Source organism: Schistocerca cancellata, chromosome 3 (genome assembly GCF_023864275.1).
Source record: "Schistocerca cancellata isolate TAMUIC-IGC-003103 chromosome 3, iqSchCanc2.1, whole genome shotgun sequence".
Classification (NCBI taxonomy): Eukaryota; Metazoa; Arthropoda; class Insecta; order Orthoptera; family Acrididae; genus Schistocerca; species Schistocerca cancellata.
In genome coordinates, this window is record NC_064628.1 from 282,582,008 (window position 1) to 282,608,826 (window position 26,819).

The 26,819-nt window shown below is 41.8% G+C and overlaps 1 protein-coding gene across 1 annotated transcript in view; it reads left to right on the forward strand.

Annotated features, from left to right (window-relative positions):
- Positions 1-26,819, forward strand: part of LOC126174947 (UDP-glucosyltransferase 2-like) — a 108,918-nt gene that overhangs the window by 21,006 nt on the left and 61,093 nt on the right. The window contains exon 2 of the mRNA XM_049921405.1: positions 11,633-11,827. Within this exon, the coding sequence (XP_049777362.1) occupies positions 11,642-11,827 (186 nt within the window). The 5' untranslated portion in view covers positions 11,633-11,641. The remainder of the gene's footprint in view (positions 1-11,632; positions 11,828-26,819) is intronic.

Genomic DNA, 26,819 nt, shown 5'->3' on the forward strand with positions numbered 1-26,819 from the left:
AGATTGTATGTTGGCTTCATTATCTCATCTCTGAAAGCTGTCCGTTAGACTTATATTGTGCTCCTTTCCTGAGTGCGCGTCAGTCGTTGCCTTACTTTGAAAGTCTCAGAAATCTCTGATTCATTTCATTTATCCAGGTCCCAACTCCTACCTCTATACCATTTATCCCATTTAATTTACAAATCACTACAAATGAATTATGATCAGAGTCCACATCTGCCCCCGGGAATACCATATTTTTTAAAATCTGGTTTAGAAATATCTGTCTTCTAACTGAAACGAACGGTGTCTCCAAACATTTTCCACATATGTGTCCATCTTCCATGATTCTCAAACCGAGTGTTAGGTATGATCAAATTATGCTCTGAGCCAAATTCTACCAAACAGCTTACATTTTTTTCCCTTTCTTTATTCAATGCAGTCAGGGGCACGTTCAAAGGTGATAACTCCTTAATGCCATTCTTTCACGTTTGAACATTACAACACTCCCAGCTGAATTTTGATTGTTAAAATCATAAATATTATAGCAGCCTAAACTTCAGCTTTCGTGGCCATGACCTAATGTTTAATTCAGGTTGGTTTTGGCATGGAAGATGTTATAGTGCGTTTTGCTTAACAACATTATACTCAAGGAAACATGTGCTTGATAATCAAGGTCAGTGTAGGTTTGCACCAAGGAAATTAAGACATTCACGGTAATGGCAGACAGTCACCACCATCATCTTATACATTTACTCACGTCTAATCCCAGCACAGGTCCAACCATTCACGTTATTATAACAACGTGCACATGCGGTCACACCTCAATCCATTGGTCGGTGCAGATGACATGAACATATGTAACCAGCTTTCCATATTTTGTATTCATTTTTGGTAAATACAAATACACTACTGGCTGTAAAAATTGCTAAACTACGAAGATGACGTGCTACAGACGCGAAATTTAACCGACAAGAAGAAGATGCTGTGATATGCAAATGATTAGCTTTCCAGAGCGTTCACACAAGATTGGCGCTGCTGGCGACACTTACAACGTGCTGACATGAGGAACGTTTCCAACTGATTTCTCATACACGAACAGCAGTTGACCGGCGTTGCCTGGTGAAACATTGTAGTGATGCCTCGTGAAAGAAGGAGACATGCGTACCATCACTTTTCCGACTTTGATAAAGGTATCGCGACTTTGCTGCTCGCGTTGGTCGAGATCCAATGACTGTTAGCAGAATATGGAATCGGTGAGTTCAGGAGGGTAATACGGAATGCCGTGCTGGATCCCAATGGCCTCGTATCACTAGCAGTCGAGATGACAGACATCTTATCCGCATGGCTGTAACGTGTCGTGCAGCCACGTCTCGATCCTTGAGTCAACAGGTGGGGACGTTTGCAAGACAACAACCATCTGCACGAACAGTTCGACCACGTCTGCAGCAGCATGGACTATCAGCTCGGAGATCATGGCTGCGGTTACCCTTGAAGCTGCATCACAGACAGGAGCGCCTGCGATGGTGTACTCAACGACGAACTTCGGTGCACGAATGGCAAAACGTCATTTTCTCGGATGTATCCAGGTTCTGTTTACAGCATCATGATGGTCGCATCTGTGTTTGGCGACATCGCGGTGAACGCACATTTGAGGCGTGTATTCGTCATCCCCATACTGCCATATCACGCGGCGTGGTGGTATGGGGTGCCATTGGTTACACGTCTCGGTCACCTCTTGTTCGCATTGACGGCACTTTGAACAGTGGACGTCACATTTCAGATGTGTTACAACTCGTGGCTGTACCCTTCATTCGATGCATGCGAAACCCTACATTTCAGCAGGATAATGCACGACCGCATATTGCAGGTCCTGTACGGGCCTTTCTGGATACAGAAAATGTTCGATTGCTGCACTGGCCAGCACATTCTCCAGATCTCTCACCAATTGAAAACGTCTGGTCAATGATGGCCAAGCAACTGGCTCGTCACAATACGCCAGTCACTATTTTTGATGAACTGTAGTATCGTGTTGAAGGCGCATGGGCAGCTGTACCTGTACACACCATCCAAGCTCTATTTGACTCAATGCCCAGGCGTATCAAGGTCGTTATTACGGCCAGAGGTGGTTGTTCTGGGTACTGATTTCTCAGGATCTATGCACCCAAACTGCGTGAAAATGTAATCACATGTCAGTTCTAGTATAATATATTTATCCAATGAATACACGTGTATCATCTGCATTTCTACTTGGTGTAGCAATTTTAATGGCCAGTAGTGTACTTTTTGTCTGGTTTGCAAGGTTCGCAGGAGAGCTTCTGTAAAGTTTGGAAGGTAGGAGACGAGTCACTGACAGAAATAAAGCTGTGAGAAGGGGCGTGAGTCGTGCTTAGGTAGCTCAGATGGTAGAGCACTTGCCCGCGAAAGGCAAAGGTCCCGTTTTCGAGTCTCGGTCTGGCACTGAAACACCCCCGTTTAATTTCTTAATTGGATTGTGTGTAATTTATCGAAGCCGCCAAACAGTTAATTATTATGTTTATATGACCGTGTGCTTAATGGATGAAAGGCTATCGGTTTTTCTGCTGTGGTTTCGGGGGTATTTCAACCGAGTGCGGCTGTTTTGCAACTGATTAGTGGAATGATTGAAAGTTTGTCTATTATTAAGGACCACAAAGGTTGCGATGTACAAACTGATATATATTTCCCACTAACACACAAATGCTGAGACAGTTGCTACCTTCGCCTTACACGTCTAATTACGGTTATCTCTTTTTATTGATTGCTGATTTTCAGTAGTACGTCACACGCAATACTGATGGTTAACATTCACAACAATCCTCACTGCAATCCATGGTTGTTGCTGGCCGACGCGGTTGACGCGAAACACGTAATTCGGCACTTGTCACTTTCAGTTTCATATCACTCGCAAATCGGTATTAGTGAGTGTCAACCCCACGACGATCATGAGGACGTGCTCACTCGTCATACTCAGGTGAATTTTACCGCTTACAACTCACTCGACCACCATTCTTGCCCGTCTCTCCAATACTACTTCTCACTCGAAACTCTCCAGTACTACTGCCTCCTGCAACGCTCGATAATCGATTCCTGTCCGCTATCGACTTGGGCGTCGGATACTAGCATCTATGTTCGTGGGATCACGGATCCCTTACAGCACACAGTTTTAATCTGCCAGGAAGTTTCACTTTTTGTCAGTAATTGACATAATTAACAACTCAAGAAAATGTAGTTGTGAATTACATATGAGTAGACAAAGAAGGTAGTTTAGGACCAAGCATTAAAAAATATAAAATACGTTTGATCAGTTCCCTCTGACTCCTGCAGTGAACGGTCTCTACAGAAGTTTTTTTTACAAAAGTTACAATTCATCTTCATAAAATGGTCACTATTTTCACAGATGTTTATTTTACTTTCAAATACAATGACAATTTCCATTGAACAATCAACGCTGGATACCGTTTATTGCAGCCCAGAATAGAAACAACCCAGCTACTACCTTTGTTTGCCATCCACTCAACAGACTTTCTGCCAACCGTACTACCACCATCATACACACAACCATTTCGGCTGACACTTCGATTTGCCATCCTTCCAGTTGGGTTTTTACTGTTCCTTCTACCAACACTCCGAGTTACTATTATTTCAGCTCATATCAAGCACCACACATGAAAGGGAGAGAAGAAATTCTTTAAGTTAGTAACTACTCCAATCTTATTTGTATGAAATTATTGATATGAAACAAAACAAATTATAATTTCACTACATCAGTTTATACAACTGCTTGACAGGTTTACATTTTCTTTACTCCTCTGCATATGTCTTACGTAGCTATGTGCACAATTATAACTAAAGTGTTTACTCAGCTAAAAAAATTCAGAAGAAATGGCCATCTTATTCAACTACAGTGTACGTTACTGCATTAAACTGTTACTATTATTGCTAATGGGACTTTTGTGTCGACACATAGTTCAAATTTTGAAATATTGGTATTAATCGTTCACGAAGTAGTGCCAGAGCTGTACTTCAGAAGCCTAAACCAAATACATCCAGTATCAGCCTCAATAGCTAAATAAACCATTATTCGTTTGTCATTTATGAGTAACAGTTACTCTCTTATCAACATTTTTATCATTACTTACATACGAGACATTTCGAGAGATACATATTCCTTAGCTCCCGTTTTCATTAATATTCTTGTACTAATTGTCCTTACTTCCATATCATTCCGTCAAGCAGGTATATCTTCATCTGAATATTTTACACTCTTTCCTATTATCACCATAATCAGCTGTTATGTCGTTCACGTTCCTTGCCATTCCCCTGCTCTTTCAAGACTCCTGAAATAAAGCTAGAAGATAACATACAGCTATTCACTGATAATAAGCAACTTCAATCAGTGCTTTGGTAAATGTTTCTTTTGAGATATGATAATTATCTCAGTTCATTCTGGCCTAAATATTTCTATTCACAATAAAAAACTACTGAAATGGTGATTTCTTAAATATCACAGCTATTATGTTAACATTAACTTCATACAACTCTGATACATACAGGGTGTTTCAAAAATGACCGGTATATTTGAAACGGCAATAAAAACTAAACGAGCAGCGATAGAAATACACCGTTTGTTGCAATATGCTTGGGACAACAGTACATTTTCAGGCGGACAAACTTTAGAAATTACAGTAGTTACAATTTTCAACAACAGATGGCGCTGCAAGTGATGTGAAAGATATAGAAGACAACACAGTCAGTGGGTGCGCCATTCTGTACGTCGTCTTTCTGCTGTAAGCGTGTGCTGTTCACAACGTGCAAGTGTGCTGTAGACAACATGGTTTATTCCTTAGAACAGAGGATTTTTCTGGTGTTGGAATTCCACCACCTAGAACACAGTGTTGTTGCAATAAGACGAAGTTTTCAACGGAGGTTTAATGTAACCAAAGGACCGAAAAGCGATACAATAAAGGATCTGTTTGAAAAATTTCAACGGACTGGGAACGTGACGATGAACATGCTGGAAAGGTAGGGCGACCGCGTACGGCAACCACAGAGGGCAACGCGCAGCTAATGCAGCAGGTGATCCAACAGCGGCCTCGGGTTTCCGTTCGCCGTGTTGGAGCTGCGGTCCAAATGACGCCAACGTCCACGTATCGTCTCATGCGCCAGAGTTTACACCTCTATCCATACAAAATTCAAACGCGACAACCCCTCAGCGCCGCTACCATTGCTGCACGAGAGACATTCGCTAACGATATAGTGCACAGGATTGATGACGGCGATATGCATGTGGGCAGCATTTGGTTTACTGACGAAGCTTATTTTTACCTGGACGGCTTCGTCAATAAACAGAACTGGCGCATATGGGGAATCGAAAAGCTCCATGTTGCAGTCCCATCGTCCCTGCATCCTCAAAAAGTACTGGTCTGGGCCGCCATTTCTTCCAAAGGAATCATTGGCCCATTTTTCAGATCCGAAACGATTACTGCATCACGCTATCTGGACATTCTTCGTGAATTTCTGGCGGTACAAACTGCCTTAGACGACACTGCGAACACCTCGTGGTTTATGCAAGATGGTGCCCGGCCACATCGCACGGCCGACGTCTTTAATTTCCTGAATGAATATTTCGATGATCGTGTGATTGCTTTGGGCTATCCGAAACATACAGGAGGCGGCGTGGATTGGCCTCCCTATTCGCCAGACATGAACCCCTGTGACTTCTTTCTGTGGGGTCACTTGAAAAACCAGGTGTGCCGCCAGAATCCAGAAACAATTGAACAGCTGAAGCAGTACATCTCATCTGCATGTGAAGCCATTCCGCCAGACACGTTGTCAAAGGTTTCGGGTAGTTTCATTCAGAGACTACGCCATATTATTGCTACGCATGGTGGATATGTGGAAAATATCGTACTATAGAGCTTCCCAGACCGCAGCGCCATCTGTTGTTGAAAATTGTAACTACTGTAATTTCGAAAGTTTGTCTGCCTGAAAATGTACTGTTGTCCCAAGCATATTGCAACAAACGGTGTATTTCTATCGCTGCTTGTTTAGTTTTTATTGCCGTTTCAAATATACCGGTCATTTTTGAAACACCGTGTATGTCGCAGGTCTTACAAAACGGTCCCTGATTGAAATATTTGGACAATACATATCTAATCTACCGAGTAATTGCTACTGTTTTCTCAATCAACAGATAGGAAAGCCGGCCAGTGTGGCCACGCGGTTAAAGGCGCTTCAGTCTGGAACCGCGCGACCGCTACGGTCGCAGGTTCGAATCCTGCCTCGGGCATGGATGTGTGTGATGTCCTTAGGTTAGTTAGGTTTAAGTAAAGTTCTAGGAGACTGATGACCTCAGATGTTAAGTCCCATAGTGCTCAGAGCCATTTGAACCATTTTTGAACAGATAGGAAAGATGGGAGTGTAGTGGAACTTCAAACAAAAAGTAATTCCTCACTCAGTTGGGAATATACACTCCTGGAAATTGAAATAAGAACACCGAGAATTCATTGTCCCAGGAAGGGGAAACTTTATTGACACATTCCTGGGGTCAGATACGTCACATGATCACACTGACAGAACCACAGGCACATAGACACAGGCAACAGAGCATGCACAATGTCGGCACTAGTACAGTGTATATCCACCTTTCGCAGCAATGCAGGCTGCTATTCTCCCATGGAGACGATCGTAGAGATGCTGGATGTAGTCCTGTGGAACAGCTTGCCATGCCATTTCCACCTGGCGCCTCAGTTGGACCAGCGTTCGTGCTGGACGTGCAGACCGCGTGAGACGACGCTTCATCCAGTCCCAAACATGCTCAATGGGGGACAGATCCGGAGATCTTGCTGGCCAGGGTAGTTGACTTACACCTTCTAGAGCACGTTGGGTGGCACGGGATACATGCGGACGTGCATTGTCCTGTCGGAACAGCAAGTTCCCTTGCCGGTCTAGGAATGGTAGAACGATGGGTTCGATGACGGTTTGGATGTACCGTGCACTATTCAGTGTCCCCTCGACGATCACCAGTGGTGTACGGCCAGTGTAGGAGATCGCTCCCCACACCATGATGCCGGGTGTTGGCCCTGTGTGCCTCGGTCGTATGCAGCCCTGATTGTGGCACTCACCTGCACGGCGCCAAACACGCATACGACCATCATTGGCACCAAGGCAGAAGCGACTCTCATCGCTGAAGACGACACGTCTCCATTCGTCCCTCCATTCACGCCTGTCGCGACACCACTGGAAGCGGGCTGCACGATGTTGGGGCGTGAGCGGAAGACGGCCTAACGGTGTGCGGGACCGTAGCCCAGCTTCATGGAGACGGTTGCGAATGGTCCTCGCCGATACCCCAGGAGCAACAGTGTCCCTAATTTGCTGGGAAGTGGCGGTGCGGTCCCCTACGGCACTGCGTAGGATCCTACGGTCTTGGCGTGCATCCGTGCGTCGCTGCGGTCCGGTCCCAGGTCGACGGGCACGTGCACCTTCCGCCGACCACTGGCGACAACATCGATGTACTGTGGAGACCTCACGCCCCACGTGTTGAGCAATTCGGCGGTACGTCCACCCGGCCTCCCGCATGCCCACTATACGCCCTCGCTCAAAGTCCGTCAACTGCACATACGGTTCACGTCCACGCTGTCGCGGCATGCTACCAGTGTTAAAGACTGCGATGGAGCTCCGTATGCCACGGCAAACTGGCTGACACTGACGGCGGCGGTGCACAAATGCTGCGCAGCTAGCGCCATTCGACGGCCAACACCGCGGTTCCTGGTGTGTCCGCTGTGCCGTGCGTGTGATCATTGCTTGTACAGCCCTCTCGCAGTGTCAGGAGCAAGTATGGTGGATCTGACACACCGGTGTCAATGTGTTCTTTTTTCCATTTCCAGGAGTGTACTAATCGCCAATTAATATACCAACAAAAGAGTTAGAGCTTTCTTACATTTTTTCATTACATATTTCGTCATACATTTGTCTGTCTTTCTTTCTAAATAATCACTTGTACCACCTTCCCTCCTGCAATCGTGGAATGAGTGACGGCCATTTCTACGGTTTCTATAGTGATGACTACTGCCTGTTCTAAGATATTGTTACTAAACTGATTCTGAAGGTTATTGTTTTTCCCTTTGCTTATATCTTTGGCTGTTTTCCTGTGGATGAATTGGTTCCAAAATTCCAGCACTTCAGTTACGTGTGCCTTTCCCTTTAATCCTGTTCCCAGATTGGACTGAGCAAAGATTGGGTAATTGTACGGGCGCTGATAACCACGCAGTTGAGCGCCCCACAAACCAAACTTCATCATGTTCCCAGATAGGCTTCCCTTATCTCTTGTTGAAAATTATTGATTTCCTGTATAACATGTTGATTCTTCTGTTGCATCTGTACTGCTATTTCTTTCTTCAGATTCATAGCTAGTTCAGTTGGTTTAGTTTCCAGTCCTTTAATACTTGCGTCACATTCTTGTTGCATCTCTGTTACATTTCTAATTTGTCGCTCATGACATGTATCTGTTTCTGCAATCTTTTTTTTGTAGTTCAGTTGTAGCTTTCGTGGCATCCTTCTCTGCGTTTACTGTTGTCTCCACTCTCATTCTTTTCGTATCTGCTTGGAGTTTGTCCAGATTCTCCTGCAGTTTCACAATTCTTTCTTCAAGGTCCTCTTCATTCTTTCTCCATTCTCGTGCAATAAATTCTTCAAGTTTTCTTTATTTTCTTGAAATAATTTCAATATGTACTCCTTGTTTCTCAGGTTATCTCTTTGTATTCTTGGAATATCCTCTGCATGTTCTCATCCGTTTCTTTCTTTTTATATCGTTTCCAGTATTAGTGGTAAATGTCCGCCATACATACTTGGGTTACCTACTGTTGCTTTACTGGTGTCTCGGTGTGACAGGTTGAATGGCATCAAAGACTGTATACTGATGATACACAGCTATCCATTCCTGAGTAAGCCCTATCTTCCTGGTTTATCTTCATTCCTCCAAGTTCAATCTTCTCAGCCTCTTGCTTTGATTCAGAAGACATTCTAATTATCCAAATTATTCTTGCAAGTAAAATCACAGAACCTTTTTGTGACCCAAACAACTCTTCCTAATGAACAACAATTACATAAACCTCACTTTTCCACTTCAGTTAATGCAAATTAACAGAACTTCTTTCACAGAAGAAAAGAGTAATCTTCACAAACTTACAAACCTCAATGCTGAATCAGTACGAAGCAATTAAATAATTTACAGATCATAAATCAATAAACTCATAAACATCTGCCAATGGGCTTGCCACACTGGTAACACCGGTTACAGTCGGATAAACGATGTTCTGTGCTGTCAGGCTTGGCTAGGACTGGGAAGGGTGAACGTCCTGTCTTCCCAGCGCTGTTGGTAACTACGGTGTACTCAACCCTTATGTTGCCTATTGACGAGCTACTTGATACAGGCTGCTGATCCAGTCACGAAAACTTACAACTACCGAGAGAGTGGTGTGCTGACCACATGCCTCTCAATATTCACAACCAGTGACGCCTAGAGGCTTAATATGACACAGCTGTCTGTCAGTATTGGGGGGCCGTCTGAAGCCCATTTCCATGGAGTTTAGTTTTTTCATAAACGTGTAATTGACAGTAAGCACCATGTCTGGATTGCTGCTCCTTGTTGCTGTCACTGCTCAGCTGTGTAAACAAGCACACAGTAGGATGGAGTTTCCATCGTTTGGTGTAGTGTTTGTAGTTCACCGATCAGCTACTTGATGGAACTGTTGACATTTAATGTTTCCGGTTTTACCATACGATTTAGCTACTGCCGTCCAGTTCTGTATGGTTTTACTGCATCTTCCACATTCTTTGCATGAGTTGGACCCAATGGCGAATAGAATCACTTTGTTACTTGATACTCTTTGGCTCTGGGTCTTCGTATGTCTCTATCAGTTGTGTCTTTGTGCATATGCAGACTGAAGCGATGAATGAAAATTGGCACCAAGGCTGCGATTCTAGCCAAGGACTCCTCCTCATTAGGGAGACGTGCTAACCCCTACACTGCCCTGGCACATTGACATTGTACAACTCCACAAATTACCTTAGCACGCCTTCCTCCTTAGTCCATATTACCATACAGTCAGAAATAAATACACTGTTACATCGATTGTTTATTAAATTTTCTGTAATACAGCTTACAGATTCAGAATCAGAAGTACAGTACAAGTTATCATAGGATAATAAACGGCAAAAAAAAGTACTTGGATGGTGCAGAAGGTCTTTTATCTGCATTTTCGTTGTTACAACAGTTCATTAACACTGCTACTACAGCCTCAGTATCATGAAAACAAGTTTCTCTCGCGGCGTACGAAACACAAGACCCGTCTATTATTCCACTGTATACATCGAATATTACCGTTCCTTGTAAATTATAGATTGCAGCGATCAGTCGTCCTTTTTAAATTTTATTGTGCAGATCTAGATTTCAGCTAGAAGCTAGCCAGTCTGAATGAACTATTATTTTCACTCAAAGTACGTAATGCCTGTTGGTCGGGCTCATTGAATACTCAGTATTCAATGAGCTGTGGATGAAGCCCGACCAACAGGCATTACATGCATTGAGCAATCTATAATTTACAAGTCGATATAACAGTCGCAGAGTGCAACAGCTGTCTGAATCAAAGGTAACCTGACTAATATCGTTCCTGCCTACAGTTTTTGGATTTCAAGATTGCATTGTATTACACTAAGATTTAAAACTCATTACTGTTCGATCTGTAGCGGTAGTCCGAGTCATGGCAGCCAAGATATAACACCCGCTTTTAAATTTTGTTAGTTAAAATGTGGAATAACCTAGGAGCCTAACCCTTGATCTTTTCGACCGTGACATAGTGGTTAAGGAGAATTAGTTTTGGCCTGGAAGTTGCTTCGAGTTCTGGTTGCTTTAGAATATTATACTCAAGAAAATACAAGTCTGACAGTAAGCAAGATCATCGTAATTTTGGACTATGTGAACCAATATATTCTCGTTGAACACACATCACATATCACATTCGTCTAGTACTTTTACTCACATCTGAGCTCAACACAGGTGCAACAGATCAAAATATTGTCAAACATTGTTGTACTAAGGTGCACATGTAACCCACACTGTAATCCATTGGATAGAGCAGTTTGCGTGAACATGTATAAACGTCACTCCATATCTTTACATTCAGTTTTTGGTAAAAACAAATACTTTATGTCACCAATTGGTATAACTGTCAATTTAATAATGGCCAACCGATGATGACAGGGACAAACTAGCCGATATTACTTCCAATCTACGACCACCTACATGGTGTCACAACAACTTGCTCCTAATTTAGCGACCACAGTCTCATTGACCTTGCACTCTCAGCACTCGACAGTCGATTCTTTGCCTCCTCGTGACCTCTGGGAGTGAAGGGTTATCTCTCTGGGGGAATCCCTAAAACCAACGACAAATCTTATTACTTAAGACTGGATTCCATTAGGAAGTTTGCACTTCACGACACATACCATCTATAGCGCTCCCAGTCGACCTGTATGGATTTTTAGTGAGTTTCTTATATTTTCTTACGTGAACTTATTACTTTTTTGCCATTGTTGATGTACGTAGTAGTTTCTTCTCCACCACCACTGGCAGGTGGTGATCATGAGGACAACGTTGCTGCTGGCAGCAACCTGCCTGCTGGCGCTGGGTGACAGGTGTCTGGGGGCCAGGATCCTGGCAGCGGTGCCGACCCCCTCCTTCAGCCACCAGCTGCCACTGAGGACGGTGCTGCTGGAACTGGCCAGGCGGGGCCACCAGGTCACCTTCATCACCACTCATCCCCTTCAGGTAAGCCAGCTAGCACGCTCCACCTTCATTGGGTGGGGAAAAACGTCAAATATGCTGTCACAGGATGGTAACAACTCGAATTCGATTAATTTGAGGCGCCCTGGTATAGATCAAGAGACATTCACAGTGCCTGACGCTGTGATGAACGAAATGCAACTGATAAAGAAATGCTAGCTGTCCATTTGTATTGTATTATATTAGTCATGTAGTTGTTCTTAAAAATGTATACTTTAACCGAAAATTACCAAATGATTTACTCTGGCCAATTTGAAACCTTACGAAACTTGACATAGTACAAAGAACGTTATATAATAATTTCAATTATACACTACCGTTAGTAAAACGTGAAACACTCAGAACCAATGGTGTGCAACACGTCGCGCTAAGAGCACGTTTACAACAGTGGAACCATAGTAAGTGATTTCAATAGCAGGGATACGACGTGCACGCAGGCTCAACAGCTCTCTCTTTTATGTGTCTGGACAGATCATTGTTACCCAACGTTCAGTCGGTGTTGAGCCTTCTTACAAAGTAGAAACGTGTAACCAATTGCCACTACGCCTCATCGATATCACAAGGAGGACTATCAGTACGAGAGTGCCCTCGAACATGGCAGAACGGTTCATCTCTGAGAGGTGGGCCTGTCGTTCCGTGACACTTAGTCTCGTACAAGGCACAGTTCTTCAACAGTGAGGCGTATATGGAACCAGTGGAGAGAAGCAGTCCGCAAGCAGCACCGACGAGATACTGGTCGACAAAATGTGACCACTGAGCGAGACGACCTCCATCTTGTCCGCTTGACCGTAATGCACAGAACAGCTTCGTTCACTGAATTGGCGTGACGTTGGAGCATTGCAGTGGATCTAGACATGTTTGCGTCGACGGTTCGGTGCCGTCTTCTGTAGGCTGTACTGGTGGTATGCATGTCATTTCCACTGACCGGAGCCCATCAACGCTGCAGGTAGCAATGGATACGTGAACGCCGACTCTGGCGTGCTGAATGGCAAACTGTAGTGTTTTCGGAAGAGTCACGCTTCAACGTTTCCTACAGTGGTGGTCACATTCGTGCTTCACACCACCATGGTGAACACCATTGGGTAGATTGTGCTGTTGAGCTTCTTAGCGGACAAACGACAAGTGTGACAGTTTGGGGCCGCGTGGTGTAACCGCGCTGTCTTGGGCGCCTTGCCACGGTTCGCGCGGCTCTTCCCGTCGGGGGTTTAAGTCCTCCCTCGGGCATGGGTGTGTGTGTTGTCCTTAGCATAAGTTAGTTTAAGTTAGATTAAGTAGTGTGTAAGTCTAGGGACCGATGACCTCAGCAGTTTGGTCCCGTAGAACTTAACACAAATTTCAATAATTTGGGGCGCCATTGCCAGTAACATGTAATCTTGCCACCTACGTCTTGCAGGCAATCTGACGAGCTGGCGGTGTATCGAGGATGCCTTACAGCAGAGACAATGCCCCTCCTGTAGACCGTTGCACATGCCATATTTCAGGAGGACAACGCCTGGTCAATTGTGGATAGGGATGTGCAAGCCTCATTCGAAGAAAGACGGGTACCATTGCTTCCCTGACGTGGCCTTTTCGCCTGACATGTCGACTGTCTATCACATCTGGGTTATGGCAGGTCGGTGACAAATTTTTTCAGGTACCCTGCTTTGTGGACGCACCTACAAACTGCTTGGGAGAGTATTCCCCAGCACAATATTTAGTCGCTCTTTGATTTGATGGCACAACGTCTAGCATCTTTGATGCATGTGGTGGTGCTACTCCATACTGAATTTCCACAGTCACATGCATGTACAGGTCTGTAAATCTAGTCATTTGTGTAGTGTCATGTGCCTAATTGGTGGAATAAAATTTATTGCGACCACGTTTCTCGGTGTTTGTGTTTCAATTTCTGCAAACTATAGTGCTATAGGGAAAAATATTATTAATCATGATGACCAGTTTCATTTGATAATAATTATCTTCTGATCACTTAATGTAATTGTTTTTTAGTATTGTGCCGCAAACAATGTACACATTCAGGTCAGTTGACAGTACGTCTGTAAACACCTTAATACGAAGATAAGCAGCCTGAATGATTTTGCAGATACTGGCAAAAACAGTATCGACATTCATATGTCTTCACCTTCTTGCATAAACGGACGGCGTGATTATTTGTGCGAGAACGTTCGATAGCGGAGGCGCTCAACACATTACCAAACGGTACGCAATATTTCTCTGTTATACCCTACACCTAACTGCAATGTCTGATAAAATGATGGTTCAAATGGCCTGAGCACTAAGGGACTTTACATAGGAGGTCATCAGTCCCCTAGAACGTAGAACTACTGAAACCCAACTAACCTAAGGACAGCACATACATCCATACCCGAGGCAGGAGTCGAACCTGCGACCGTAGCGGTCACGTTGTTCCAGACTCAAGCGCCTAGAACCACTCGGCCACACCGGCCGGCTTCTGATAAAGTGACATACCATTATTTTGTTCGTGCCTGGTCTCCTCACTGGTACAGTAGTACTCAAAAGTATCCGAACGACCTGAATTGCATTTCGCCTGATTCGAATAAAACCCACATAGCGCAGCTGACTAGCAGATCCTCTAATCGCCCCTCGGTACAGTCGCTTGACTATTGAAAATGGTTCCAACAAGTCACCACTAGAAAACACTGCTCTGTATCGCAATAGCTCAAGACGTAAAGTAATACCAAGGTACTACAAATATTAGGGAACATCTTATCACAGATAAGACGGTTCTTCAGGCTTGTAAGCTCACATTTATTACAATAAATGACATACATAAAATGTTACCACTCCCATTATTACGTCAGATGGGTAATTCACGTAGTAAGTTCGTCGTATTCATGATTTCCTCTTCAAAATAACATACAGTACTTATTATTTAACACAAAATGACATTAAAAATTTAAGTTATTCACGAGCAGCTGGTTTAGAATATGTATGAACTTCAAATGACACGACGAACCGTCTCGTTCTGCATATGGATTCAAACCCAGGTCATGCAGACTAAACAAAGACTTCGTGACTGACGGAAACTAACAGTCATTCCTGACTAGGCATACAGAGAGTGATATACCTCGATTTTAGACAGTATCAGTTAGCAAATATCAACTTTAAATTACATAACTTAAACATTGTTAACGGCCGGGAATTCCTACCCAGCATCTATTGTCCTAGTTAACGAACTACGAGAGATGTTAAATATTGCTTCTTCACAAGTAACTTACTTGAAATGCCGTGAGGTAAAGCTTTGTGTTGGACAGGGATTCGAACCCAGAACCTAACTGGATTGTCATCGAAGCGCAATCAACTGTGACATATCGGATTTTCTCGGCAGTAGCTAGATGTTTTAACTGGAATGACAAGAAGAAACACTATTTTTTTTCTTTCCAAGGACTCCAACCTGGCACCTGGCGCTGTTATATTCTAGAGAAAACGAACGTTAAAAATGGGTTTGTTACACCAGCAGCGACATGTGAGCATGTTTGAACTAGAAATAATATGACGAAGAGTCCAGTGCTCACTGGGAATCGAGCCCCACACATATCGTTGTTGACTGCACATAAAGAGACGTCAGCTACCGAATTTTTCTCCACCAGTAGCTCGGAGTAACATCCTTGAATTTACAATGATTTCGCAAACAGTTCTGTGTCTCACTGGGACTCAAAAACGTCGGATACCGTTAGTGTTGACAACGAATGAAAATACATTAAAAATCAAAATTATTACCCACCAGCAGATAGGTGTTCTCATGCTAGAGATTGATAATACATAATGAAAGGTTTAGTGCCGGGCCAGGATTCAAACCCTTTCACGCGCAATATGTGGAGATGTTGAGGAATCTGCAGTTTTCAACAAACAAAAAATTGCAGTCGAGCTGCATGGTTACGAAGGGATCATATTCCGCGTTAAGGGCGGTCTGAGTGGCATTCCCAGATCAGAACAAATTTGATCGACATACAGAAGCTCAAATAAAAGGTGGAATAAGTGTCCTGTGACCCTACATAGCGTTTGTTTCGTCACTAGAAATAAATAACTAGTATAAGAAAGGTTATTGTTGATAGAGTTTCTATGTGTCGCGACTCCTGACTTTATTGTGGTTCAACCTAACGTCTACTTGGTAAAGAAGGAATATCATGTTTAACATGAATGTCAGACCACAATTCCATTATACCTTCTTCACATGGCGTAACCAGAAGAGAACAGAATCTGTCTCTCCTTATCAAAAATCACCAGCAGAAGTTGGAATCGAACCCAGACCATAAATATATAAACCTAGCATCAATCCAAGATAGCACCAAATTCTCTTCTCTACCACTCATTTTCCTGTCATAACGATGTTGCACCACACTGGATGAGAATTCTGACACACAGACTCCCTGTAGTGGTTTGCAGCATGTTTAGTACATTCATTTACTTGGTTGACCGAATCGCCATGAACTAGCTGCCTCGGCTACCCAATGCACACATTCGAAATAAAATCACGTAACTGGCACCTACACAGAACGCCATACTGCTGTCTGCTGAAGTTATCGATCTAATGGAACTTTGAACATAATTCCCTTCACTTCTCAACCCAAAATAGCCGAATGTGAAAAAAGGGCTAACTTCTGTGACATTTTGTCCTTTTCAGGTTTAATAGATGGCCAGGCTGCAGATGCATCTTGAAACTTTTGTATTATGTATGGGGAGAGCGCATCGTGCCAAAATATGTCAGAAAAGTATTTTCTACATTAGCTGTCGTGTGGCAGTGGCATTTTATTCTTCATAAAAACTTGTTTGACAGCTTAAACTCAGAATAAGTTTTCTACATGCATGTAATCAATAAACTGCATGTGCATTGACAGACTGTTACAGATAAGATCAGAGAATTCGCATATATCGTTGATGATTAATTTCTCTCTCATGTTAAGTAATGTTTCAACAACACTAAAAGAAACCGTACGAACATTGTGCACTGTATTATGAGAAATGAAATAAAACTACCCACGATAACCTTACGACGAGCCGGCTGGAGTGGCCGTGCGGTTCTAGGCGCTACAGTCTGGAGCCGAGCGACCGCTACGGTCACAGGTTCGAATCCTGCCTCGGGCATGGATGTGTGTGATGTCCTTAGGTTAGTTAGGTTTAATTAGTTCTAAGTTCTAGGCGACTGATGACCTCAGAAGTTAAGTCGCATAGTGCTCAGAGCCATTTTTGAACCTTACGACGAAAGTTGTTTCAATAAAACTGAGTATCTGTACACAAGGGTGCCTCTATCGGCACGAATTAGTAAAATACTAATCACTTAGATTTCGATTGGGTCTGTGTTTGATTGGTATGCTGTGTCATACTCAAGTGGTATGCAAATGTGACATTTCATAAATAAAGTTATGTATTCCTAGAAACCCAAAATTTGTTTGTCAGCAGAGGAAAAAGACGTTACCTGTTGTGCAGCATTGTGAGTTTTTCACCATTGCACTATGTGCCGAAAGTATTTTCTTGCGATTTCCTTATCGATGTGTGATCTGACTGCTTTAGCTCTCTCAAAGAAGGGATAAAAACGTTACAGTCAGCAAGACTGGAACCGCAAACCATAACAGACGCTTTCTATCAGGTTAGCACGTTTCCGGAAAGCTAAGGAAGAGTAATGCGTATACGTCCCACGTCCCTTATTACGAGACCAGTAGTGGCTAGAACACGTAAATCGCTATTTAAAGGACGAGATTAGATGCGATTTTCACGTGCAACGACTTTGCTGGGCTGAAAACCGTAAATTTACAATCTTTTGTTACAGCTCAAGCGTTAATAATAACTCAGATTACTCAATGGAAATGACAGGAAAAATCAAGTGAACTTTGAGGCTTAATTCCGTGCACACCAGGAAGTAACTCGTCGATCACAGAGTTGCCCTGAGTTCGTAATCCGTCTGATTCACATTTCTGTAACTGGGTTTAGGGACTGGAGCGTAGTTACTAATAATACTCAGAACTCACTGCAAACTAAGCTTCATAAATCAGTAACTCTCATAGTTGTATATATATATCTTTCGTAAGAGTACTGAAAACTGAGAAAATCATTGACGAACGTTTTCGTGCCTCGCCGATAATCGAGCACAACGAACAAATAAAAAAAAAAGACTGTGTGAGTGTGTGTGTGTGTGTGTGTGTGTGTGTATGTGTGTGGGTGTGTGTGTGTGTGTGTGAGAGAGAGAGAGAGAGAGAGAGTGAGGGAGAGTGATAAAAATAAAAGAGAATGAGAGAGAGAGAGTAAAAAATTGTTTCAAAGAAACTGAATCACGCTATGTAAAGAAATCTTTCATTAAAATGACACGTTCTACATCATTACGAAATGTCGTATTCATGAGCTATGAACAAGTATTAATCTAATCTAATCATATGAGATTGCTGACTAGTCATGAAGAGGCACGTATTACAGAAATTTTCGCCAATATCAGCAACCAAATCTAAACTTGAAAAAAAGAAAAAGACGACAGTTTTGTAATAAATCGGGACTCCTGTAAAGACCCTTTCGTCCCTGTTAACTAACCACGAAAGATGTCAGATATACATCCATTCAGAAGGAACAAAGTGTTCATGCATTTGAAGATGAAGCGCAGGATGTGAAGTTCTGTGACGGAGATACGAACCCAGCACGCAATCGGATTGTTAACTAAGTAAAATCAAATGTTACGTATCGGTTTTTCTTATCAGCTGCTAGATGTTTGAATCTAAAATAAGGATACAAATTTTTGTGCCTGAGCGACAATCGAACCGCACACCTACCGTCCTTCTCTATCATCCACAAACATAGCTTAAGTTAGACTTCTCCTTGCTCACCAACAGTAAGATGTGTGCGTGTTTGACCAGAAATAACGACACCTATTGCGATTGTTGGCAACACATGAACAGACATTAAAAAGCACGTTAACTTTCACTAGCAGACTGGTATGCTTGTGATAGGGCTTGAAACGAAATTATGAATATTTTTGTACTGGATAAGGATTCGGACCCACATACTTACCTTTGGAGGGGACCTAGAGAGGATTGCAGTCTTGGAAAAAGGAACGCAATGATTGAACTATGCTGTTCCGAGAGATTCAGATCCTTGAAATATGAGATCAGAATTCGAATCACAGTCCAGCATCAAATTTTTCAACGTCTCTAGTTCAATCAAGTACAAGAAAAATAAGAGCCCTGTTCCATTAAATTGCTATCGTTTCATCAAATAAAATAAAATTTTCTAATGTAAGTAAGTTTACTGGAGACAGTATTTCTGTTTACCATGACTTCCGCCTATGTCATTTCCCAACGTAAACCGGCTCTGCCCAACTGGTAATGAAGGAACGTGAAGTTTAATGCAGGTTCTGGATTATAACGTCTTTCTCTTGAGTTTACCAGAGGTAAAGTAAATCTGTTTGTGGCTCTTAAAAGGAAATGCCTGAACCCACGCAGTGCACCTGTGATAGTTCGTTCCACCAGACCATTGTGGCCACATTTCCCAGCCCCAGGAGTGTGCCGTAATGGATGATGTGTGAGCTTACAAAATTAGTCACGGTGGAAAAAATGCGAGTCTATTAAATAGTTAAGTAGAAGCAATCTTCTGACGTTGAGATTATGCTATTCTCATGTCAGCAGGATGTAAAGACTCTTCTAGGCATCATAGCCTCGATGTAAAGCCATTTTGAAATATTCACTAATTCACCAAATTTTTTAGTTCGAGAAAAATCCACTGCGAAGTGTGAAGTTACCGGATAATTCTATTATTGCCGTCATTGTTACTATCATTTTCTTCATACTGTTGCTGGAACACATGTGCTTGAGGATCATTTAATGCCTTTTAGTCATTACAGAAGTAGTTGCCCAAGAAGATGTTCTTTCCCTGTCTACGGGGTCCTTTTCATGTTAATATCAAACATCAGCAATTACTCGCACATTACATTAAAAATAAAGTAATTGATAAAGATTTAATTGATAACAAAAACGCGGTGTCGTTCTTAATTTACTTGCGCCTAGAAATGGCTGTCGAATACTGCCAAACCAAAAGCCAAGGGATCTTATTGCCTTCCGTTATGTGTCGCTGTCAGTTCTTCCACAACATTTGGTCGACGTGACCTGTTTCAAGTTGTGTATGGCACAGAATGTTTTAGAAAATCAATTGTTTTCCTTTGCAATAAACAGAAAGATTTTCATGGTAAGCTATCAAAGTTCAATATTATCGCGTTATAGTTCAGATTTAATATTCACTTCCATAATGTAGGAAAGTATTTCACAGTTGAAAAACCCGCATCCGACTCATTGACCTTATACTTAGTAGCTGACCATAAATTCCAGCTCAGAGTGACACCAGTGTAAGTAACGTAATGTAGCGAATACTGTTTGCCAGTGCTCTTTTTCACCAGAAAATATGCAATTCACTCATTGAGCTCCAATAGTACACTGTAACAGTAATTTCTGTATGTATGCAATGAATGTGGATTGTGGAATTTAGTGGTGCTCTCTCTTCCACTTTTATATTCAATATGCCTGATCTAAACGGGCCCTTTATCATTACAGGCCCTGGGCAGTGCAACATCATTCTGACAACAGTAATGTGCTTATACTGACAGCCTCACTGTTCCTTTTAGCTGATTTTGTAATCATTTAAATAAAACAATATGACCTTCCAGTGGGAGAATATTTCGTCCCCCCTTATCCTTGTGTGAAATTTGTCAGTAAGCTTTTTGCTTTCCAACCAGCGAAATGCGACAGAGTACAGCCAGTAAACGATTCACATAACACGATTTAGTGCCGTTACGACGATTTCTTTCAACATTGTCGTAGCTGAAGGAATTTAGTTTCTTCTTAAATTGTCTTATGCAGCAAAAAACTCTTTATCCAGGTACGAAAGTTGTGAGACAAACTTCCCACAGTTTGTGTCAGGTTGATCTTTTTGTCTGGTAGCACTGCATAAGTATTTTGTCTAAGAGGTATCACAAGTAGTGTTCCTGTAGCTGTGGGAATCATTGGTTGAAAACGAGTTTAACGCCAATGGGTACAGTACTGCCAAAGATTCAAAATGATTATCAACCTAAGTCTGAGTTTATCCACAAACTGAGGCGTAGCCGTAGCTAGACTGTGTATCGTTATCTTCTCTGAGTGTGCATTGGAAGACATTTACACACACGTATACAATACTATAAATACTTCGACGTTGCAGCTACCGTTGCTCTCAAATCTACTTTTAGCAGATGGGAGGATACAAAGAAACAATCAGACTCATGGGTGTGGACAGAAACTAAAGGACAGATGTGGGTACTGTGGAGATCTGTGCTTTTTCTTCTTCCGATCTATACAAATAATGTACACAAATCAGCGTATGCATAGCTTTCATTATGTTTCCCTCTTGTTTAGTCTTCTAATGATGAAGTGGATCCACACCCATGAGTCTGATTGTTTCTTTGTACCCTTCCATCTACTATCTTTGTGTGTTATGCTCGGTGTTCAAAAAGCAATAAATAATGCCTGCTCCCACGAGGTATTAGAATGAGGTCGCAAGAAGGCTAACGAATTATAATCAAAATACACAGAGACGCCAATTTGTCCGTAGTCATGTTGTTAAGTCGGTAGAAATATTTGGGTATTATTGCCTGCATCACCGGCATGCCATTGCCGTCTTCTCTTTCGTTTGTGTGTTGCGCATGGTGCAAGAAATATTTGTTTTGCTTGCTTCTGTGACGGGTTTCAGCCCACTGAATGCGAGCAAGTTCACGAACAGACTTTCAATAATTGGAATTACGCAAAAATACACTTAAAATGGCCCGCATCTCGTGGTCGTGCGGTAGCGTTCTCGCTTCCCACGCCCGGGTTCCCGGGTTCGTTTCCCGGCGGGGTCAGGGATTTTCTCTGCCTCGTGATGGCTGGGTGTTGTGTGCTGCCCTTAGGTTAGTTAGGTTTAGGTAGTTCTAAGTTCTAGGGGACTGATGACCGTAGCAGTTAAGTCCCATAGTGCTCAGAGCCATTTGAACCATTTGAACACTTAAAATGTGTATGTTTGCATTATGTATCCCGATGAAAATAACTGTAAATAGATTATATGCCTACTTGCTTATTACTCGCGCTACTCGATGCTAATCCTCAGAAAAAAAAGAAAAATAAAGAGAGGGAGAGAGACAGAGAGAGAAAACAGAAATGTATTTCAAATATCAGCTCGGTGACGCCATGTTTGTCTCGTGATGTAAAGCAAGGATAGTTGATAGGTAGTATCTCGTTGTACTAGCGATATGTATGGCTACAGGGGTCTTTCTTTTCTCTCTGCAAACAACCAGAACAGAATTCAGTAACAAAGAGGTAAGGAGACCTATGCAGTACGACAAGTAAACACTCAGTCTTTCCTGGTTATTTTGTTAATCCTTAACAATCGTCTGTAATGCAGTAAACATCTTTGATTACTGATTTTTTATTACTGCCGTTGTCATTGTTATTCGTCACCTAGCAACAGATTTCCTATCACTCACTGCTGCCGATGCACGTTAAGAATGGATCAAGATGAATAGAATGTGGGATGTTTCGTCACGGAGAATATACACATCTCTCTCGGCGTCTTATGTTCAGGGTAATATGAAAATCTCAGTAAGAGCAGACGACAACAGGATGCCGGTGATACAGGCAATAATATCCAACTATTTCTGTCGACTTAACACCATGTCGACAGACAAATTGGCGTCTCGGTGTATTTTGATTATAATTCATTAGCCTTCTTGCGACCTCGTTCTAATACCTCGTGGGAGCAGGCATAATATTTTGCTTTTTGAACACCGAGCAGTAACACACAAAGACAGTAGATGGGACGATACAAAAGAAACAATCAGACCCATGTGTGTGGCTCCAGCTCATCATTAGAAGACTAAACAAGAGGGAAACATTACGAAAGCAATGAACACGCTGATTAGTATACATTATTTGTATAGATTGGAAGATGAAAAAGCGCAGATCTGCACTTTACTTTCTGTCTTAATGGGCATGATTTTTAGTTTCTTCTCTTCTGAATTTTCAAATGAATTGATTATTAGATGGCACAGAATAATTAGTTAACTGTGTTTCTTACAGCTTCCATTCGCACCAACGTTTTTCTACATTCACGTTCAATTCATGAAATTCTACCTGTATGATCACAAGTTTGCACATAGATGCAATCGATTTCGAGGTGCATAGTGTTTGTTATCTTACTTTTTGCGACAGGTGGGCAAAGTTTATTTCCAAAAACTTTTTATTGTACTGAAATAATCCTTTGTCACAAAATAACAAGGTAAGTGTTTTATTTGTATACAGGGTGAGTCACCTAATGTTACCGCTGGATATATTTCGTAAACCACATCAAATACTGACGAATCGATTCCACAGACCGAACGTGAGGAGAGGGGCTAGTGTAATTGGTTAAAACAAACCATAAAAAAAATCACGGAAGTATGTTTTTTAACAGAAATCTACGTTTTTTTAAATGGAACCCAATTAGTTTTGTTAGCACATCTGAACATATAAGCAAATACGTAATCAGTGCCGTTTGTTGCACTGTAAAATGTTAATTACATCCGGAGATATTGTAACCTAAAGTTGACGCTTGAGTACCACTCCTCCGCTGTTCGATCGTGTGTATCGGAGAGCACCGAATTACGTAGGTATCCAAAGGGAACGGTGATGGACCGTAGGTACATAAGAGACTGGAACAGCACATTACGTCCACATGCTAACGCCTTTTTATTGGTCTTTTTCACTGACGCACATGTACATTACGAAGACTACAGTCGCAGTGGAAAACGATGCACTCAGACTGCACTCAAAACTTCCTCCAGGAAGTGACGCAGTCTACAATGTAGCCAGATCGAGCATATGTATACGTAGAATTCTGATGGCAGCACGATTGTATTGTCCACCATACGGACAATTTTTTTGTTTAAGACTGTATTTACAACACATGTTGCACGCTGAACACCCAGAAAAATTTACAAAACAAAATATTTTATTAGAGCAACGGTAGCTACAGCGTTCGAAGTATTCATAGAATTGTATATGTGTGTGTAATGCCCACTCAAGGAAGACAAGGATACACAGTCTAGCTACAGTATTATAAATACGCCTCAGTTTGTGGATGAACTCAGACTTAGGTTGATAATCATTTGAATATTTGGCAGTACTGTACCCATTGGTGTTAAATTCGTTTTCAACCAATGATTCCCACAGCTACAGGAACACTACTTGTGATACCTCTTAGACAAAATACTTATGCAGTGCTACCAGACAAAAAGATCAACCTGACACAAACTGTGGGAAGTTTGTCTCACAACTTTCGTACCTGGATAAAGAGTTTTTTTACTGTATATGACAATTTAAGAAGAAACTAAATTCCTTCAGCTACGACAATGTTGAAAGAAATCGTCGTAACGGCACTAAATCGTATTATGTGAATCGTTTACTGGCTGTACTCTGCCGCATTTCGCTGGTTGGAAGGCAAAAAGCTTACTGACAAATTTCAAACAAGGAAAAGGGGGACGAAATGTCTCCCTCTGGAAGGTCATATTGTTTTATTTAAATGATTACAATTTCAGCTAAAAGGAACAGTGAGGCTGTCAGTATAAGCACATTACTGTTGTCAGAATGATGTTGCACTGCCCAGGGCCTGTAATGATAAAGGGCCGTTTAGATCAGTCATATTGAATATAAAAGTGGAAGAGAGGGCACCACTAAATTCCACAATCCACATTCATTGCATACACACAGAAATTACTGTTACAGTGTACTGCTGGTGCCCAATGAGTGAATTGCATATTTTCTGGTGAAAAAGAGCACTGGCAAACAGTATTCGCTACATTAGGTTACTTAAACTGGTGTTACTCTGAGCCAGAATTTATGGTCAGCGACTAAGTATAAGGTAAATGAGACGGATGCGGGTTTTGCAACTGTGAAATACTTTCCTACATTATAGAAGTGAATATTAAATCTGAAATAATAATGCGAAAATATTGAACTTTGATAGCTTACAATGAAAATCTTTCTGTTTATTGCAAAGGAAAACAATTGATTTTCTAAAACATTCTGTGCCATACACAACTTGAAACAGGTCACGTCGACCAGATGTTGTGGAAGAACTGACAGTGACGTATAACGGAAGGCAGTAAGATCCCTTGTCTTTTGGTTTGGCAGTATTCGACAGCCATTTCTAGGCGCATGTAAATTAAGAAAGACAGCGCGTTTTTGTTATCAAGTAACTTCTTCATCAATTACTTTATTTTTAATGTAATCTGCGAGTAATTGCTGATGTTTGATATTAACATGAAAAGGACTCCGTAGACAGGGAAAGAATCTCTTCTTGGGCATCTACATCTATAAGGACCAAAAGGCATTAAATGATCTTCAAGCACATGTGTTCCAGCAACGGTATGAAGAAAATGATAGTAACAATGACGGTAATAATCGAATTATCCGGTAACTTCACACTTCGCAGTGGATTTTTCTCGAACTAAAAAATTTGGTGAATTAGTGAATATTTCAAAATGGCTTTACATCGAGGCTATGATGCCTAGAAGAGTCTTTACATCCTGCTGACATGAGAATAGCATAATCTCAACGTCAGAAGATTGCTTCTACTTAACTATTTAATAGACTCGCATTTTTTCCACCGTGACTAATTTTGTAAGCTCACACATCATCCATTACGGCACACTCCTGGGGCTGGGAAATGTGGCCACAATGGTCTGGTGGAACGAACTATCACAGGTGCACTGCGTGGGTTCAGGCATTTCCTTTTAAGAGCCACAAACATATTTACTTTACCTCTGGTAAACTCAAGAGAAAGACGTTATAATCCAGAACCTGCATTAAACTTCACGTTTCTTCATTACCAATTGGGCAGAGCCGGTTTACGTTGGGAAATGACATAGGCAAAAGTCATGGTAAACAGAAGTACTGTCTCCAGTAAACTTACTTACATTAGAAAATTTTATTTTATTTGATGAAACGTTTGCAATTTAAAGGAACAGGGCTCTTATTTTTCTTGTACTTGATTGAACTAGAGACGTTGAAAAATTTGATGCTGGACTGTGATTTGGATTCGGATCTCATATTTCAAGGATCTGAACAGCATAGTTCAATAATTTCGTTCCTTTTCCCAAAACTGCAATCCTCTCTAGGTCTCCTCCAAAGGTAAGTATGTGGGTTCGAATCCTGATCCAGTACAAAAATATTCATAATTTCGTTTCAAGCCCTATCACAAGCATACCAGTCTGCTAGTGAAAATTAACGTGCATTTTTAATGTCTGTTCATGTGTTGCCAACAATCGCAATAGGTGTCGTTATTTCTGGTCAAACACGCACACATCTTACTGTTGGTGAGCAAGAAGAAGTGTAACTTAAGCTATGTTTGTGGATGATAGAGAAGGACGGTAGGTGTGCGGTTCGATTGTCGCTCAGGCACAAAAATTTGTATCCTTATTTTAGATTCAAACATCTAGCAGCTGGTAAGAAAAACCGATACGTAACATTTGATTTTACTTAGTTAACAATCCGATTGCGTGCTGGGTTCGTATCTCCATCACAGAACTTCACATCATGCGCTTCATCTTTAAATGCATGAACACTTTGTTCCTTCTGAATGGAGGTATATCAGACATTTTTCGTGGTTAGTTAACAGGGACGAAAGGGTCTTTACAGGAGTCTCTGTTTATTACAAAACTGTCGTCTTTTTCTTTTTTATCAAGTTTAGATTTGGTTGCTGATATTGGCGAAAATTTCTGTAATACGTGCCTCTTCATGACTAGTCAGCAATCTGATATGTTTAGATTAGATTAGATTAATACTTGTTCATAGATCATGAATACGACATTTCGTAATGATGTAGAACGTGTCATTTTAATGAAAGATTTCTTTACATAGCGTGATTCAGTTTCTTTGCAACAATTTTTTTACTCTCTTTCCCTTTCTTTTCTATTTTTATATCTCACCCTCACTCTCTCTCA